General features: G+C 38.0%; 1 protein-coding gene across 6 annotated transcripts; it reads left to right on the forward strand.

Annotated features, from left to right (window-relative positions):
* The first annotated feature begins 349 nt into the window (after window positions 1-349).
* Window positions 350-19417, forward strand: Macir (macrophage immunometabolism regulator). Of its 6 annotated transcripts, none has more exons than XM_005326122.5 (3): window positions 350-529; window positions 7054-7143; window positions 16881-19417. In XM_005326122.5, the coding sequence occupies exon 3, from the start codon at window positions 16904-16906 to the stop codon at window positions 17525-17527; it is 624 nt and encodes a 207-aa protein (XP_005326179.1). In that variant the 5' UTR covers window positions 350-529; window positions 7054-7143; window positions 16881-16903; the 3' UTR covers window positions 17528-19417. The 6 variants fall into 6 exon arrangements, with proteins under 6 accessions (XP_005326179.1, XP_021582555.1, XP_077901366.1 ...); XM_078045240.1 differs by lacking the exon at window positions 350-529 and adding an exon at window positions 872-1018; XM_021726879.3 differs by lacking the exon at window positions 350-529 and adding an exon at window positions 1045-1633.
* Window positions 19418-19682: the final 265 nt, after the last annotated feature.

Genomic DNA, 19682 nt, shown 5'->3' on the forward strand with positions numbered 1-19682 from the left:
TCAGTGTTGAGCCTTTAGCAGAGACTAGCGAACGACAAATTTGAGCACATCACTTAACTGGAGAAGGCTCTGCGTTCCCAGGCCTGTAAGTTGAAACTCTCCAGTTGAAAGTAGTGTTTGGACTGAGGAGGGGGTGTTACCGCTCCTCTTTCCCTCTCTACTCAGTAACGCCCCCCTTCTCCGCCCCCACCAACTTCTTTAGGCCTCTTAGCGCCTTTCTCTCCCTCCCGCCCAGCCTTCTGGTGTCTGGGCTGGGCGCAGGAGGCGGGCTCAGCGCTGACAGGCTGTGCCTCTGCAGCCAGAGGGAGGAGGCGGGAAGGCGGGCGGAGGAGGCGGAGGCGGAGGAGGAGGCGGGGACTACGCGGGGCGGTAGCTGGCGCCGAGCGCGGTGGGAGAGGAGAGGGTACCCGGCTGGCTTGGCTGGCGGCCTCTGCCCGCATCTCGGCGCCGCAGCCCTGCACCTCTCCCGCCCTTGTCGCCGGGTCCGCAGTCCCGGGCACAGAGGAGGCAGTGGAGCTCTAGGCCACTGGTAGGTTGCAAGGGGACCGCGGCTCCATCTGCAACCTTTTGTGCCGCAGAAAAGGTGGTGGTGATGGGTGGTTGTGATGGTGGGGGGTTGCCCCAGTCACCGATCCTTGGTGCCAGTCCCAATCACGGCGCCGCCCCTTCCTCTTTGCCTCGTGTCCGGGCCGGGCGCGCAGTGTATGCGCAGTGCTGGGGAATCCCGGCCGGGCTGGCCTCCGGGATGGGTGGCGGTGCGACCTCAGTGTCACTGGCCTTGGCGGGCCGGTTCCCCCGCACCCGTGTAGGGTTCTGAGCTCTGGGTGAACTGGGTGGGGCCCGCGCTAGTGCTGGGAGCCCGCAGTCCTTGGCACAGGGGTGGGGCTGGAGACGCCGTGAGTGTGCAGCGCGTGTGAGTGAGTGTGCGGGGGCGTGCGCCCCCGTGTGCGCGCGGCGTGCGCTCGCCAGGGAGGTGCGGGGATTCAGCGAACCCGAGCGCCTCTCCGGCTGTGCCGCGGTGCGGAAGTCTGGATGCGTTGGCGCGCGTGTTAGCCTCGGCCGCGGTGCCCTTACTGCGGGGCAGCAGGCCTGGGGACCCCTTTGACAAGTAGCTCTTTCTAGGCCTGCTGCGCCTCTGGCCGCGCCCTCTGTGGTGCGCAGGGTGCCACTGCCCGGGTCAGATAGCGCTTAGGGGGTGAGCCTCCAGGGCCTTATCTCACCAGCCTTCCTAGCCCGTGCTGCAACCTTCGCCGAGGCCGTCCGAGTCCGCTGGTGCGGCTGGGGTGGACGGGCAGTTGTGGCCCTGTGCGCGCCTGTGGATTGGGCCCGGAGCTTGCCAGAAAGGAAAGCGGCAGATGTCGTTGGTCATCGCCGCCCTCGCCCCACCTGTCGCGGGTGGACTTTGGGGCGGGTGGTAAGCGTAGGAAAGGGATTTCGAAGCGGTCAGCAGTCAGACCTTGAGTAGCGGCCCCATTGTGAAGCTGCCAAACTCTCTCTAGCGGTGGAATCTGCAAATCTCTGCCAGAATGGAGATGAAAACGCGAAGGGAATGGTGGCCCTGTCCTTTTCCCCTTGCAAGTGTTCCACATCCTTAGGGACTCCCTGCTTCTCCACCCACGCCAGTGTGCACCGGGTGGGTTTGTGATTTGTGTCGAGCCAAGATTTCTGTGTGTTTATGCGTATGTGTGAGGCTGTGGTGCACAGGTAAAACGGGAGCTGGGAACTTTTTCATCATTCAAAGAAAATGAAGAATGGAGGCAGTAGCATTTTGTAGTGTGCTTGCCACTCCTAGCCGAAAGAACTGTTCTTGTACAACGTTTCTGACGTTACTAAACTATTCATTTTACATTATGTTTTTCAAAAACTAGCCTATAATTTCTGGTTGTTCGTTACTTTGTTTTTCTTTTCAATCCTGTGAAGCAGAATAGACAAGGGGAAATAGAAATGACACCGTCCCAAAGTTTATTTGCCCAGTCATTTCAGAATACAGTGTTGGTTATTATTGCAGAAGTCTTGGATACTTCAGTAACTCAAGGACACAATTTATGCGAACACGACTATGTTTAATGAGTAGTTCACATACTTCTTTGTATTTATTATGTAACTGTTCATTATAAGCTTTAAATGTTCAGGTGAAAGGTAAGAGTTAATGAGCACAGGAACCTCATAATTTGATATGCACTGGTATGTAGAATGTTTTTCTACCAGTTTTGGTTTATCTAATTGTGGTTGAGACTTTTAGTGTTAATTATTCCACAGTATAAGATACATTTATTGACTTTGCGTAACAGTGAAGTTGCTTATTTTCTGTGTATCTCCGTAAATTTTGGAGAGCTCTTTTAATATTAACTCAAACATATTTGGCGTAGTTGGAATAATAAAACTTTATATATATGATTTAAAATTTCTTTGATGAGTTGTAGTTGGTAGGGCGGGGGGGGGGTGTCAGCTTATTTCTACCTGAAAGAAGTTTGATTTATGTCATCAGGCTATCAAAATGAGTACCTGGCTTTAAGCTTTCCTTTGGGAGGTTAGTCCCTCAGTGTACACCTTTCCCTTTCATTATGTTTGGAAGACGCAGATTTTTAAAAAGACTGTGTGTAAATGTACAGTTCCAGTTATTGTCTGTCATATTTGCAGTGAAACTGAATATTTTCTCTAAAAGTAGAAGGATGACTTCACCTGGTAAGAAGATATTAGTAACCTGGGTTAATTTTTACTAGCAGAAATGGAATGAAAATGAATGCCACATTTTTTTTTTTTTGAAGGGAGTTGCTATTAAAAGAACCGATACTAGAAAGAGAAACACATTTTTTTTTTTTTTTGTCTTACTGAACCAATTATGGCTTGTCTTACCATGAAGTTAATGGTTTGTTTGTAAGGTCAAGGATGGTTTTAGAAAAGTCACACCCTACTTAACTCTTCTTTAAAACCTTGGATGATTTAAGTTTTGCAAATTGCAAATGGTAAAGTGAGATTATTTGAAAGTATCCTCTAAAATGAGCATGTAGGTACAGATTAACTTTTTGATGTTGTTTTTTTAAAAAACACATGTATGTTTTACTTTGGTAATTAGTCATTTTGTTTCTTTCCAATTTGGGATATTTTGGTGCATCTCTCCCTTACTTGTTTTAGAGTAGTCTTTAAGATTACAAAATATTTCTACTAGTCTGAATGGAATTTTTTAAAAAATGTACTTTCTTCAAACTGCTTTTAAAAAAAAAATTGGCCTCTTCTTAAATAGCCACAGTGAGAAATACTGTTTCCATAAAGAAAAAAAAAAAAGTTTGGGAAGCAAGAATTAAAACCTCACTTCCACTCTACTAATTTATTGGCCTAAAATTCATCTTGCTTTTCTTAGTGCCATCTTTAATGATTAGTGAGATTTATTTACCAAAATTCAAAATGGGTGTGTGGTGGCCTTCCTATTGATAACCTTATCATTTTTCAATAACAGATTTTTAATTTTTTTTCTTCTTATTTTGGTCATGGGCCTATGCTGAAGCCTCAGATTTAAGGGTGTGTGTATAGGATTTTGTGGGGACCTGAACATTTCAATGTAGGCTTCCTTTATTTGGGAGAAAAAAATCTCATTTCTGGTTTCTTGGTATTATTCAAGTTTACTTTTCTCTGTGTTAGATTTATGTATTTCCATTTCTTTGTGTGTTATTCTCTTTGGCCTAAGTTTCCACTTTTTATATTTGCCCCAGTCTCTGAGATATATATTTGCTGAGATATTTAGTAAGATTCAAGAGATATTGTTGAATGACTAAGTGAACATTTGAATGTCCTGAGTGGGTACAAAAAAGTCTTCCTCAGACTTGGTGGAAAGCCACTGTACAAGCAAAGAGATGTTTCTTCCTTTAAAAAAACAAATCCATTGCCTTTATATAACTATGTATCACATTTGAGTAGGATAACAATATAATTGCCATTCTGGGACACTTTTGAGAGTTAAAGGGGATAACTGTAAATAATCATGCCAGGGGGTACTGACTGTGAATGAAGGCATACAATCACATCTACTTTTGAAGGACTTTCTTCTTTAACTGTGATCATATTTATCTCCTTACCTGAGAAATTGGACTCAACTTGCTAGTTAATGTTTGCAAACTTTTCTATTTGTAGAATCTTCATTTGTATGAGGTTGTTGGGTGCCTTTGGCTTAGTCATCTGTGGCTTCCCTATCCAGATGCTTGTGGGCAGCTTGTAGCTGCCCTTAATTTTTCTACTTTTCATTGTTTACAGGATAGTGACCTTGGGCTGTTCTGTTTGATTCAGCTTCTCTTTGCTGGAATCATTGTGTCCTTTAGCCTTGGCTCTACTTTCTTCAATCTGTTTCTGTGTAACATTTAGTGCCTATCTAAGAATTTCATGTAGGACCTTCCTCTTGCTGCTGGTGACAGGAGATCCATTGATAGATACCCTTCCAATCCTTCATGCCAGGATGAGGCCATAGCCATCTGCAAGTGTTAGAGGTTGATATGTTTTTAAAGTATACTAAGAATGGGTGTCATTGGAAAGACATTTGGGGGGACATTTATATTACCATCTTTTAATTCCTGTTTATAGGAGATGGGGGTAAAACCCTTAGTATAATTTTGTGGTAGATTTCTTTATAGGAAATCTCTTACAGAGGAGGTTTTTGTTGTTGTTGTTTTATTTTGTGATTTCTTACCTCACTTTTTTTTTCTTTTTCACCATCCTTGTCTGCCTCCTCCTCTTGGTGCCTGTCAGGCATACTCAGTTAACACACAGCAGAGAGAGTGGTGTGAATAAACACCAGGACTGGAGTGGAGTGTCTCACCTTGGTTTCCCTTGAGTTGCTCCCTTGGGTACTGTTTGTCTTCTATTCTTGACTTGGCACCTGTATAACAGGGACAATCAGTTATTACACTTTAATTTTCAGTCTAAATTTGTAAAACTCTAAATGAAATCTGTCTTACTTTGTGATAAATGTAGCCCTGAAAAGTGAAATGAAAATACTTATCTATATTTGGCCCAACTGTATAACCAGCAAGTATTGACTGAAACTTTTCCCCCCATGCCTTATAGTTTATGATTTAAAAAATAGCTTGGAATTTCTAAGAAGTCCATGATTTATGAAGGATTCTGTATAATACCCTCCACTATGTATCTTAAAGTCTTAATGTTTTTCAAGTTAGAAATAACCTGAGAGCAAGTAGTAAAAACTACCTCCCCCAACCATTTCACAAATGAGGTATTAAGCTTTTAGATAAAGTACCTCCTCAAACATTTAAGATAGGATTCCACTTTTAAAATGAATAAATACACATTTTTCAGAAACATGATTGTTATTTTAAAAGATTGTGTTTATAACTGACCAGAGGCCACAGAGGCATGAAAACGAGGAAGGGCTTTGGAGCCAGACAAGGTGGGATTCAGTTCAGTCCTACACTGACTCTCAAATAGTCTCCTTTGATCAAATATTTAAAGTGGGGATAGTAACTTCTATCATGGAATGAAGACTAAATGCCATAAATAACTTTTTTTGGCATAGAGAAAAAATAAGAATATTGGTTTTCCCATCGAAAATCTACTTACTGTAGATATCAATGTGACCCTTATAATGATAATATTGAGGAAACTCTTTGGGGGTAATTATATAAAGTAAAAAAATTTACCAATAGGTGTCTATTTTTGCTACATTAAAATTCACTTTATGTTAAAACCAGAGGCTTCGTCGTTGAGCTAGAACCAATTCTTAATTATCTAGATTTCTTGGTTACCCACTTTGAAAATAGTTTCAAAATAGTGAAAGGTAACATGTCATTATTCACATCCAGTGAAATTCCAAAGGCTGATCAACACAAGTTCTTTGGAATGATGTTTTTGGTGCATGAACTCCTTCCAGTTTCTGGAACTAAAGAAACAAATACCATTAATTTAGTAAAGTACCCATTTCCTTTGGCTAAAACTTATCTGTGTTAGAAAAATAATCAGTGACAGCTTCCTTGCCTTTTCCCTTATAGTTTCTCTTCAGTTTGAGAATGCTGTACAGTTCTGTTAACACTTTTCCAGCTCTGTGCCTGCATTGGTAAAATCAATCAACTCATTAATCCCCGCCCCCTCCAGTTTCCTTTCCCCCAGCTGAACACAAAAAAAGAATACTCAACAACCCAAGAAACCTTTACAGGTGGAAAAGAGCTTTGGAGAATTTTCTTGATCTCAACACATTAACCCAATTAACAGGGGAGTCAGGAGATAAAGATAGATTCTCTTACACATTAATTCCCCAGTTAAGAGGGGAAAGGCGCAGAGGAGATGCTAGAAACCTTAAGTAAGGTAGCAACTGAAAAGAAGTGAAACAAGTTTTTTCTCTGTCTTAAAAAATATTTTCCAAGAGCTTCCCAATCACTTACTTCACAGCAATCTTATAAAGAATTTTTATTGTTGCTATATATGGCTCAAATGAGTAGACACCAAAAATTAATTGCTTAATAATAACATCACACATCTGTAAAGGGCTTTGCAGCATGCAAAACACGTTCACCTACCTCATTTCATTTGATCCATGTAACAGCTGTATTAAGGAGGAAGGGTGGTATTATTGGCCTCATTTTAAAGATTGCTATTTATGCAAGGTCAGGAGACAGAGAGTTCTTAGCAAGGCCAGCACAAAGATCCCCACTCTTCCCTTGCTTTCTTAAACCCCAGCCTCAGCATTCTGTTTTCCTATAGAATACTATTAATCTGGTAACTGCAATAGGACCAGGATGGTAAAAGGAACATGGTAAGCCCCTAACTTTTCTTGTATCTTTATTTAGCTTCATTAGATACTCTTAGACTGTAGGTACAGTTTACCAGCAGAATACTGGGAACAAGCATGGTAACATGTTTGAGGATTCATTTAGCTGAATAAACTCAAAATTACTTTTTAATTGAATTAATTAGTTATTATATTCTATATAATCTGTACCTGATACTACCACCTGCTAGTTTCATCCTGTTTTGCAGTTAGAATGCACATAATTGCTTTGTAAATTGTGTTACTTGTTAAATTACAGGTTTATTTTTGTATTTCATGTTTAGTATCTGGAGTAGAACAGAAAAATTATTATGCCTGTGCTCCTTTGGGACTCTTTGGAAATTGTACAGTGACATCTTCTGGGATTTAGTCTGGTGAGTTAAAGTTTGCTTTTTCTGTTTGTTAACTAGTTGAACGTGAACATGCTATCATAATGTGCTTTGAGGATTATATAAATAGGTGAATATGCAATGTCAATGTATTATTGCAAATGTCTGTACTACAATTACAAAGTTTTTAATGGTCAGAACTGAAATTAGGATTGCAGTATGCTAACATTATTAAAATGTTTGATTCTTTGAGTATATTTTAAAATTTCTGCAAAATGAATACATAATTTTGGAATACTATTTTAGAACATATAGTAGTTAAAGATAGTTGCTATAGTTTGGGGGAAATTTTAGTAAAAACATTAATCTACAAATGTAGGCGAAACAATCTGCAAAAAGTTCTAGTTGAACATACATAAAAGATGTCTAACAGGTGGAGGAAAGCAGAATCATTTTCACCTGATTATGTCACTGTTTACTGCCAGTGTGGCATTCCTCTTAGCACACTGAATTAAAACTTTTAAAAGTATGCAATGATGTCGTCTCCCCCCACCCCCATGTGTCATCTGTGTGTTGACATAGTTGTCTGTGTGACTTCAGGTCTTTGAATGGGGGAAATAGTAATGATCTTTGTAGCTCTATATTTTTGTGAGTCTGTGCTTTGATATGTCATTCTGCTTGGCCACTACCTTTGTAGGTCCTTGCTTTGAGTTATTTGAGTTATTTAGAGAGGTCATAATCCTTGGAAAATGCAGTTTCATAATAAAGAGATTTCTAAATTAGCAATCAGCTGAAGATTGATTCAGAGAAATAGGGAGAAATAAATGCCAATTACTATTAAGAAGATGTACCCAATCAAGTTTATAAAATGCATTTTAAAACATTAAAAAAATAGAAACACTATTAAAATTTCCAAGTTTCAGGACAAGAGCAAGAAGTTTGAAAAACATAAGTATGAGGTACATTTAGAGGATTTTAAATAAGAAATAATTTGACTGGCTCACTAACTCACCCAGTTGAAATAAAGCACAAACCTAGGAGTGGGTAGAAACTAAAGGAATATATTGGTGTGTGTGTGGCTATGTCTACCTCTATGCATATATGTGTTTGTTTATGTTATACTTGAATGTATATGTTATATTGTAAGTCAAGTAACATTCTAGCAGATTTACAAAAGGTAAAATGAATCAACATAGGAGGCAGCAAGTTTTCATGTCATTGAAGGTGATCAGACATATATACTAGATAACCTTTAAGATTCCTTGTGGGGAGGGGGCTGGTGTTGTGGCTCAGAGGTAGAGCAACTAGGCAGTTAGGCACAGGGTTCGATCCTCAGCACCACATAAAAATAAAGATATTGTGTCTACCTGTAACTAAAAATAAATATTTTTTAAAAAGATTCTTTTGGATTCTAAGATTGTACAGTCTAAAATATTATAAAGTTTGGAGGACCATCTTAAACTTGGAAATATATGACAAAGACGACTTTCATTTTTTAATGTCAGTTGTTTTGGGGAGGCGGGGGCGGGGCGGTTACTGGAGATTGAACTCCCCGGACACTCAGCCACTGAGCCACATCCTGAGCCCTATTTTGTACTTTATTTAGATAATGGGTCTCCCTGAGTCCTTAACCCCTCGCTTTTGCTGAGGCTCAGCCTCCTAAACTGCTGGGATTACAGGTGTGCACGACGTTGCCCAGCTAATGTCAGATTTTTGAAGTAAAACTTACATATAGTAAAATTCAGTGGATTAAAAACAATACATTAGGAGGAAGGCCTTAGGGATAGGTTGTTAGTGATTATTAGTGAAAGAGGAAAAAATTATGTCTATCAACATGACTAAAAAGACATGGGAATTTAAGGGAGTAAAAATCTCTTTAATCTGATTAATTTCAAATTATAAAAAAAAAAAGCAGGTGCTTGGGTTAAATTCTCCTATTGATGTGCTTTATATACAAGTTCCCAAACCTCAATGCATATTAGAGTCACCTGGATTCATTTTAAAATGTAAGAGCCCAGATATACCCCCATTCAGTTAAATTACAAATCTAGGTAAAATATAGATAACAGTAATTTTGAAGCTCCTTGGATGATTTCAATATGTAGACAAGTTTGGGAGCCACACACTAGAATCATGCATGATGAATAATCATGTATTAGATTTTGAGCCGGGAGACTTGGGTTGTAGTTATGGCCACAAACTACTCTCATGGCTGCAGGCAAGCCCTGGTCTTCATGACTTTTATGTCAACTTGTCTATCACTCCAACTGTAGAGCTTCCAGGTGGGTGAATTCCAAGTTATTCTGGCATCAAGACTAGGTGATTCTGGTCATCTCTAGACTAATATTAGTCATGTTTAGAAGATCCCATTTCTCAAAGAATGACTCCATTCTGAATGGTTTATTTTAGGTATTTATTTTAGGTATTTAAAAAAATTAAACAAAACCTATTTATTTGTTTCCATGTGGAAAAACCTGGAAGTATCCCTTCAATCCTGCCCTAGGTATTTTTTTTTCACTTGGCTATTATGTTTATTTTTATTTTTTATTGGTGCATATTTCACTTCAGGTTCTTCTTGAAAAGGATTTTATTAACATTATGACTTTGTTTTAAATGTATAAGATGGTTATGTTCATATCTGTTTCATGGGGTATGGCTATATGTTGCTAAGTACAGTTAAAGCATAGGAAGCAGTTTTTGTTTGTTTGTTTGTTTTTTTACTGGTAGTGAAATTTTTGATAAGCCTGATTCTAAAAAACATTCTAGAATACAATAGTTTTCAAAAAGCAGTTTCATAGCAGTTATGAAACATATGAACAATTTTTCAGAGCTAGTCTATGGAACTAAGGCATCTTAGTTACAGTTCTAGAATATTATAGGAAGGTTGGCTTTCTGGAGAGTGTTCAGGCTGTGCGGATTCCAGGCAGGTTTTGGTGTGACTGCTCATTCTATTGACTGATCATCCTGGCACAGGAGGATCCTCTAAACAAGTGGTGTTTTGGGGGCCTGTTTGCTTTTACTCTCAGCCAGAATACTCCTGTTAGGATGATGTGTGTTGTTCCTGATAATCTAAAAATGTCCATCATGTATGTTTTTCTAGTATATATAAATTTTATTTTTCTTTTGTTTAAGAAAATTTGAGTTTTAAAATTTTCTTTTCAAGAAATATCTAAGTGCAGTAGTATGAGATATTTGAGGTCAATGAACGGATATGATGTCCTTTTCATTTATCTTTTCTCTTTGGCAAAATATTATCCTTTGGGCATATTTTCTTCCTTTCTTCTTCAGTAACTTCTGTTTATAAGCAGTAGAGTAGAAACAGGCACTTTCTTGGTGAGTAAGTTGTACTTTAAAAAAATTACATAAATTTTTAGTTTTATAAGGTAATAAATACATTTCCCTTATTAAAAAATGGGGGGAAAATGTTTAAAGCTTTGTGGTAGAGCTATAAAAACTTAAAACACATATATTCTTTTACCTGGAAATTTTACTTTTAGAATTTTTTTTTAGAAATATATTTTCAGGTGATTATTCCTAGTATGTGATTATATATTTTTTTTTGTAGAAGATGTATTAAGAGAATACAGCAAAAATAGACTTATCCAAGTTGGTATAGGGATCTAACAACAGGTCTCTGTGTCTTTTGACATCTCAGTTAAAGCTTTAGAGAGTTGAAATACTTTTAATATACATAATAGGAAATTGTTAAATCACTTAATTCTTTATTATATGAAATACTACTAGGATGCAGTATTCTCTGAAAGAATTTTTGAATAGCAGTTTGGAAACTTCCGAGCTATTTTCAAGGCTGGTCTAAGGAACTAAGGGCATTTAGATTATATTTCAAGCTATTGTTACTTATGCCCAGAGTATAGGAGGTTTGGACTCTTGGAGAGTATTCAATGACTATGCAGATTCCATATATAGTCAAAACCATTTGAATGTTCTCATTGTGATAGACTAGGTTCCCCTGCACACATGTATCGTGTGTGTGTTGTAGTTTGGACCTTTTGCTTTATTTTCAGCCAAAATTCACAATTGCATGCTATACTCACTGCTTTAAACATGTACTGTGTGTGTACATTTTTTCTAGAATTAGTATTATCTTGTCTAGCGTTGTCTAATTGAATCCTCATGTATTTCAAAAAAATACAGTAGTACATACTACCACTGCCAGGTCTTTCATACTTTATAAATAATTCAGTGCTATTATTACTGGTTGGATTGTGAAGAAATTTGATGTTGAAGATTTTTAGGTGTCATTTAAAAAATCATATTTGCTTTTAGTACTTGTTTTAAGAAGCTCAATTTTGGGCCGGGGATGTGGCTCAAGCGGTAGCGCGCTCGTCTGGCATGCGTGCGGCCCGGGTTCGATCCTCAGCACCACATACAAACAAAGATGTTGTATCCGCCAAATACTAAAAAATAAATATTAAAAAAAAATTCTCTCTCTCTCCTTCTCTCTCACTGTCTCTCACTCTCTCTTAAAAAAAAAAAAAGAAGCTCAATTTTAAAAGCATAATTTCATTTTCTGTTTTACATTCTTTTTGTCCATAGAAATTTTGCTGCTTTCCATAGAAATTTTGTTGTTTCTCTTACTAAAACTTTAACACTTCTTTTTCTATTTTGGCTCCAGTCTATTTCCTTAAACACATGTGAAAAGCACTAATGGAAAAAGAAGGCATCGTGGGTCTTTAATTTTTAGTGGTCACAAATGCAAAAGTTAGCATCAGGCCTGATTTCTTGATTTACTGTTTGTTGGTGCAGTGGAAGTCCTGCTTGTTGCTCATTCTTGTGGTGATGCTTGCAAGAGCACTTTGTAATCCTTTATCATGGCAGTGTGCTTTTGGGATACAGGTTTATTTTAGAATATGAAACAAAATGCTGAATTATGAATAGGCTTGCTAAAAATACCAAGCCTGTAAGCAGTTTTTTTCTTGATAAAACCTGAGGAATATGCTGCTAAACATAAGCTATCTCCAGTTACAGTCACTGTAGTTTTATTTCCTAATGAATGCTTTTTAATACAAAATTGGGAGCTGGGGTATATGTAGTTCAGTTGTAGAGCACATACACACCCAATATACAAAAAGGCCCTGGGTTTAGTCCCCAAGGGGGCAGGGGGGAAAAAAGGAAAGGAAAGGAAAGGGAAGGAAGGAAGGAAGGAAGGAAGGAAGGAAGGAAGGAAGGGAGGGAGGGAGGGAGGGAGGGAGGGAGGGAAAATGAATTTTGCTGTGGAAAATATTGACCATTCATATATTAAGATATCATGCTGGTCAGGCACAGTGGTGCATACTTGTAATTCCAGCTGCTGCAGGTGGGGGAGGGAAGATTATCTCTTTTTGAGACTGTGCATTTTTTACTGTTATTTTTTAGTTAAATTCTGGAATTAGAAGGTACTTAAACTTCTTCAGGTGGAGAAGTACCTAAGCAGATTCTAGTTTAATAAACAAACAAAAAATTTTAAAAAATTGAAAAGTTGATTCTCTAACTTTCTGAGGATTTTGCCTCAGTATTTAAATTCAGTCAAGAAATTCTTAGGAATTTAATAACAAAATGTTTACTTTTCAGTTACATTGAATGCTTAGTAAGCATTCTGTCCAATTAAAAATGAAATATTTACCAAATCAGAGCTCTCTTTGCTGAAACCCAACCTCCATCTAGCTTTCTTAGAGCTACCCAGTAGGTGTCCTGAGAAGGGCAATATATAAGTAAAAGGATCCTTTTAAAAAATGTAAGCCATTTGTGAGAATCCTGGTTCTAGCATTCATGTTCCTATAGAATATCAAGACATGAAGATGCTCTTGTTCATATGGTGATAGACACTACAGAGATCAATGAAACCACCCAAAAGAGCTATTTTAAGAATACATTGTTGTTTGGTGCAAAAGGACTGATGTTTAATATCTAAAAAGTGCAGTGTTCTAACTCTTAGAATTGCTTGTCAGAAATTCAGCAGGTAGCAGCTGTATATGTAATATTTAAAATGAGTCTTTTGTGTTTCAATGCAATGAGAATCCCATTCAGAAATTTCTTCCAGAGTGTGGACCTGTTTTGCATTGGCTTTAGTTGTTAGGTTACATTTTTATGTCAGAGGATATTAAAATCCTTATTTTTAACGTTATGTTTAAGTAGTATTTTCTCTAATGAGTATGTTGTCTGTTGTCTGCCTCAGTAAAGTATAGGTTACTTACACCAAGCTGCTTGGTTGAAATTTCTAAAGAACTTAAACCATGTATGTTTCTTCTATGTAACAACCCAAGTTAAACTCTTTTCTCCCAGGTAGATATCTGAAGATCTGTTTAAATAGTTTTGCTTGACTTGGGGAATATTTCCTTATGGTGTTATTGCCTATTGGAGACTTAAGTGATGTTACTTATCCATCCAACAGCATATGTATTTCATGCTGCATCTGTGAACATTATACATTTCTTAACTTACTTTCTTCGCTTTTCTAGTTTCCCAGATACTTATTTGCTAGCCAGTATGTCATTTTTCCTATTTATTTAGACCCTTATATCTTGCCATCTTTTACCTTCAACATGAAAGATTCTATGAATTCCCAGTTGTTTGTCTTAGTACAGCAGGACTGGTTTAGTGTGGGAAGAAACTTGATGGCTCTATTGACACAGAAGCTTGTGTTATCTCTTCTCTTTCTCCTGTTCCTTCCCCTCCTCTTCCCCTTCTCCTCCTCCTTCTGCTCACTCTTTGCATGTGTGTGGTACTGAAGATTGAACCCAGGGATGCTCTACCACTAAGCCTTATCCCCATCCCTTTTTACTTTTTATTATTTTTTATATTTTTTGGTACCAGGGATTGAACCCAGAGGGCACTTTACCATTGAGCTCCATCCCCAGCCCTTTTTGTTATTTTGAGGTAGGGTCTTGTGGGGAGCTAGCCATGGGCTGTGTGTGTGAACTATGAGCATGGGTACATGAGTGGACTGGACTGATGATGATGCCTCTCATCTGGCTGGTGATGTATGTGTCCTTTTCACTCACTCTGCCTATGATCCCCACACAATACATGAGATGGTGTGGCCTTTCAAGATGTCAATCAATCTGCTGACCACAAGACATCAGGAAGCTAGACTCAACCCTCTGAAACCTGACCCCCCCTTCATTGGGGTGGAACTTTCTCCAATGTCTTCCCCACAATAAAAAGGGAATGGTTTCCCACCCCCACCTTGTTTGTCTGCCTCCCTTGTGGGAGCTGGAGGAGAGGGGAGGTCACTGAAGAATCCCAAGAAAAAGATTTTTTCTCTGTCTCGGTGTGATTATTTCGTGCCAGCCCATTTCACCTGGAGTGACCCTGAATGACTTAGTTATGTATGGAGACAGGATCTCACTAAGTTACTTAGGCCTTCTAAGTTGCTGAGGATGGCCTCCAACTTGCAATCCTCCAGTGTCAGCCTCCTGATTCACTGGGATTATAGGCATGTTCCACTGAGTGGCCCTTTATATTTTTTTAAATTGAGATGGTGTCTTGCTAAGACACCAGGTTGGACTTGAGCTTGAGCTCCTCCTACCTATGCCTTCTAAGTTGAGAGAATTACAGGAGCGTGCTATTGCACCTGGTTGCTCATTCTTCTTTACTGCAACTTTGTACACTGTTGATTTGCTTAGCAATTATTTCCTTCTTCAGCAAAAGAGATGAATTTCAGACTAGCATTGATAAGAATTATTAACCTAATTTAGAATGGGTGTGATCTGAATTCATAGATTTTAAGTTCTTTCTAATATAACAAATGAGAATGAGGTGGTTGCTGGGAATCTGTGGATTCTTGTGAATAGTCACATTTGGAAGGGACCTAGATGAGTGTCCCACTACCTGCCTGTGGAGATCATTGCTTGAGTGTCACTCTCTTGGTAGCTTGTTGGGCATGTGCATGTAATCTTTATGTGGACCTGCCATTTCCTCATGGCCTGGGTTATTTTGCTTTATGACCATCCCTTCCTTGACCTTCAGAATGAACATCAGAGAAGCAGTTCCTACCTGTAGCTGCCAGTCAGGTTATATGGGTCAGAGGCCTTGGATCTGTCTTCTTGTGTTCTTTCAGGGCCATAGAATTGGGGATAAAGGAAGAATTAATTTCTCATTTGGCTAAATGTTTTTGTTTAGCCTAAAACTATGGTGATGCTTCACATGGTCCTTGAAAGTTTATTAGCTGGGAAATATTATTTTATGCATATCAGAGTACCTATATCAGTCACTATCCTGATCCTTCCCACAAAAACAAATTACACAATGGAATATAAATTTAGTTTACATTAATAAAATATGACGAGGCCACTTATTTTAAATCTAGAAGGGTTGAGAGGCTAGGGCATTTTTGTAAAATAGAAATTGGAAATAGTATAAGGTTTAGAGTAAATAGTGATCCCTGTATTGATCCCTTTGACATTTGCTTTGCTTCAGGAATCATTATGAATGTTTGTTTTCAGTTGTGCTGTAGATGGGGACCATAGTAAGAACAAGAATGGCATCTGGTAACTTCACAGCCTTTTAATAAAGGAAGGTAGAGCATGCAAGTGGAGAAATAAGGTTTCATTTTGTTTTTAGTTTTTCAATTGGACTTTGAAGTGAATATAGAGCTTAAAGAAATGCTTCAATTAGGAAATAGTTACTTGTTTTGTGAAAGAATTCGTAAGAATTATGTTATGTCGTATCCTTTTTCTGTAGATTTTGCCATCTGAAACTCAGTTTTTGACATTTTGATTAGTGATCTGAGATACTTTAACACTGTAACCTACTTCCAACTGAAGATGAAGTAGAAATCAAGTTTCTCAGAAATGACACTGTCACTATTTCCCTTAGTGTCTGGTTTTCAAAATTTGTTTTATCTGTGACTTTATGGGAACCTAAAATACTTGTGCTACTTCTTGTCAGTGGGTCCTCTCCAAACGGTGTAATGTGATAATTGTAATGAACATGTTAGTATTCATTTTGAATCATTCTGGCTATTTATTAAACTATTCAAAAGAATGTCTGAGGTATTGCAGACTATCTCAAATCATGCTATGTTTTATGATTAAAGAGCCATGTAAAATGACATTTAATATTTTATATACTTTTAAAAATAAAAAATTCCATGACATTGAATTTAGAATTAACTTGTGAACTATAAAATGATTTTTAAAAATAATTTATTGAGGATGTAGAAGGGACAACATTTGCAGTGTTTGGGGGAACCTTCTTCAGAGACTCCTCCATACCCTAAAAATATATATTTTCAGGTCTAAATTGGATTCTTCACAAAAACTGACCAGCTTGATCAATTGTATAATATTGGCTCTTAAACACAATTGAATGTAATTTCAGGTATAAAGAGCCAACCACTTACATGAATTTAAATGAGGAAAAAAATATAATTCTCAAGTTGAAAATACTTTGAAAATTCTTGTGAAACTTTCTCTGCTTGCTTTTATTTGCTTAATGTTGAGATCTGGATTTGATTTGCTTCATTTTGTATCAAGGAGCAAACTTTATCTGGTTGCAGGGTGTATTAGTACTAGAGTATTATTTTCTGTTTGTGTTTTTATATCTTCTTTTTCATAGTACTTCAGGCTTTTGTTTAATCTGCTTGAGTTCTTGCAGGCAGAGAGGTAGTGGTCCTTTCATTTGCCTAAATGTCCAGTAGACATGGAGAAAAATCTGTCAATTTGTCGTCGGCTACCTTTCAGATGAGTCTCATTTCATGGCTTCCTGACTTCTAAAATCATCCAGCATGACTTATCGTTCTGTGCCTTACACTCTTCTAATCTGAATCTGTTTACTTTTAGGAGTGTGCAGATTGGTGCCTAAAATGGAAGTAGATATAAATGGGGAGTCCAGAAGTACCCTGACCACCCTACCCTTGCCTGTGGCTGAGGTGAGCTCCCCAGGAAAAGCAGAGGCGGAGAAGCCTCGCTGCTCCAGCACACCCTGCTCACCCATGAGGCGAACTGTGTCAGGCTACCAGATCCTCCACATGGACTCTAACTATTTGGTTGGCTTCACAACTGGCGAGGAACTCCTGAAGTTGGCCCAGAAGTGCACTGGAGGTGAAGAGAGCAAGGGAGAAGGCTTGCCTTCCTTTCGCTCCAAACAGCTGGATGCAGGACTTGCACGTTCCTCTCGTTTGTATAAAACCAGAAGTAGGTACTACCAGCCATATGAGATTCCAGCTGTCAATGGCAGGAGGCGAAGGCGGATGCCCAGCTCAGGAGACAAGTGCACTAAATCCTTACCTTACGAACCTTATAAGGCCCTCCATGGGCCCCTGCCTCTTTGTCTTCTTAAAGGTAAGAGGGCTCACTCCAAATCTCTGGACTACCTCAATCTAGACAAAATGAACATCAAGGAGCCAGCTGACACGGAAGTGCTACAGTACCAGCTTCAACACCTAACCCTCCGTGGGGACCGAGTGTTTGCTAGGAATAATACATGAATGACTCTCACAGTTTAAGTCACTTTAGGTCAGCCTGCACTTGGCTAGAGAAAATCCACTGTTGTACTCTGTACATGACTCTTCACATTATAGATGGTTATATCAGCTAAGTGTCCCTGGAATATAAAAATTGTTTGGATCAAATTTTGAATACAGGAATGAAATCACAGGTACATGGGGGGAGGGTATCATGCTAGAGCACGCAACTGCAAAGAAAACAGAATGTTGACCGTTAGTTTGTATAGCTCTTTAGCTAGGAAAAAACAGACAAACAAACAAACAAAAAAAGGCTTTGGGACAGTAATTTCATCTTTATGATTCTGACACTCAAATTGGGAATGTTATCTGCTTGGTTGTTGCTGACTTGGTATGATTCATTAGAAATTTATATCTTAAGTACACAAGTACTTCTTGAAACTCTGTATTTTACTATAAAATGTATGTAATGATTTGTTTTATGAAATTTAGAACTTGAACATTGCTGAATTGGACCACTTTTTATTTTTAAATATTGAGTTTAAATATTTTATAACTGGTTTTGCACTGAAAAAAAATTAACATTTCAGATTAAGAGAATAATCTTTCTTCACTTGTCTCAATAATATTATTGAGCAATGAATTTTTTATTTCCGCATGGAAAGTTATTGATCTCTATGGCTGTAAAATATTTCTTTATAGCGTTATTAAAGTGTGTCTTAATAAAATTAAATTTGGGATACAAAGTATTTATTTTACAATGGGCGGGGGGGGGGGGGGAAGCTTTTCCAGAAAGTTTCCAGTATGAAGTTTTCATAAGTTGAAAAAGTTTCCTTAGTGCTTATTTTCTAATTTAAAATTCACTTGGAACTTTACAATGGAAAGGATTCTTTTAATTGTGGGTTATAGGCATAAGACTGTTTGCATCTGAATTTTCTGTAAGTGAATGGGACTTTAATAGAAGATCTCATGATTTCTACTATTGAATGCTTAAACTAAGTATGAACTTAATTCAGCATGGCATTGGGTCATTCCAGTTTTAGTTCTGTGCAACACAGCACTCATTGAAATTCCAGTTTCTAGGATTAGTGTAGGAGACTAAAGTGCTTCTGTAATTTTAATGGGTTAATCCTGGATTACTTAACAATTTATGTCAATTGCACTGGTTCAATTTGTTGCTAAAGAAATAATGCCCTGGCTTTAGTAACAAATACAGCTCAACTATTCTTGAATATATTTTGGAAAAAATGTATGTAACTTACCTTTTGTAAACATTTCTCTTTCTTTTTTTTTTTCCTTTCACTCTTTTGTTCTTTTTTTTTCTTTTTTGACTCTTGAAGGTGCAATTTATTACTAATCTGGCATCTCTGGCAACATAAAACCGCATATTTTTGTTTTACTGTGGGGAGTGTGAGGTTTCTCGGGTGTTAGCAATCTTGCTTATAAAAATAAGAACACCTTTTAATTAATGAGTGGGTCATTCCTGGCACAATTGTGATTTTTCCTTTAGCCAGAAAGAATGGCAAACTTTATTTAGAGCAAAGTAAGTATTAGGAAACCCTAGGAACTCTTAATCAATGTTTATTGTACTTTTACTAAGGCAAACCATGTGGAAGAGCCTTGGGAGGTTGGCGCATATCTTACTGAGTTGATCAGATTTCTTGGTGGGCTGGAAATTTTCAGCTATTGTATATTTTAAAGTAAATTGCACCTTTGTAACATATTGTATTGATGAATGATCACTAAGATTAACTATATCTATACAGTCAATAGTTTGACAAGAAATAGAATCCTGTCAGATGCCAAAGAGTTGGGATTTTTACGTTTAATGATTAAACACCATTATTTATTGATGACTTACCCTGTGGAACTGTATTATTTCTAACTATGAAATAAAAGGGTGATGTAAACACATACTGTTATGTGGTGCTTTAAAATAGATCCACCATCAACAGGCTAGTTATTGCTTAAGAATTTTACCTAAGCATGTACTTTAAGACCCTAACTTTGTGAAACAAAAACCTGAAACATTTACTTTTGATGTTCATTGGCACTTCAAGACAAGACAAATTATTCCTGGCAATGATATGTATTCCATTTACTAGGGAACCAAACTATTTTCTTGTGTGATTCATTCCTGTCTAGGTGCCTAAATTTCTTGAGTTAAATAAAAATATAG

The sequence above is a fragment of the Ictidomys tridecemlineatus genome, chromosome 1 (genome assembly GCF_052094955.1).
Source record: "Ictidomys tridecemlineatus isolate mIctTri1 chromosome 1, mIctTri1.hap1, whole genome shotgun sequence".
NCBI lineage: Eukaryota > Metazoa > Chordata > Mammalia > Rodentia > Sciuridae > Ictidomys > Ictidomys tridecemlineatus.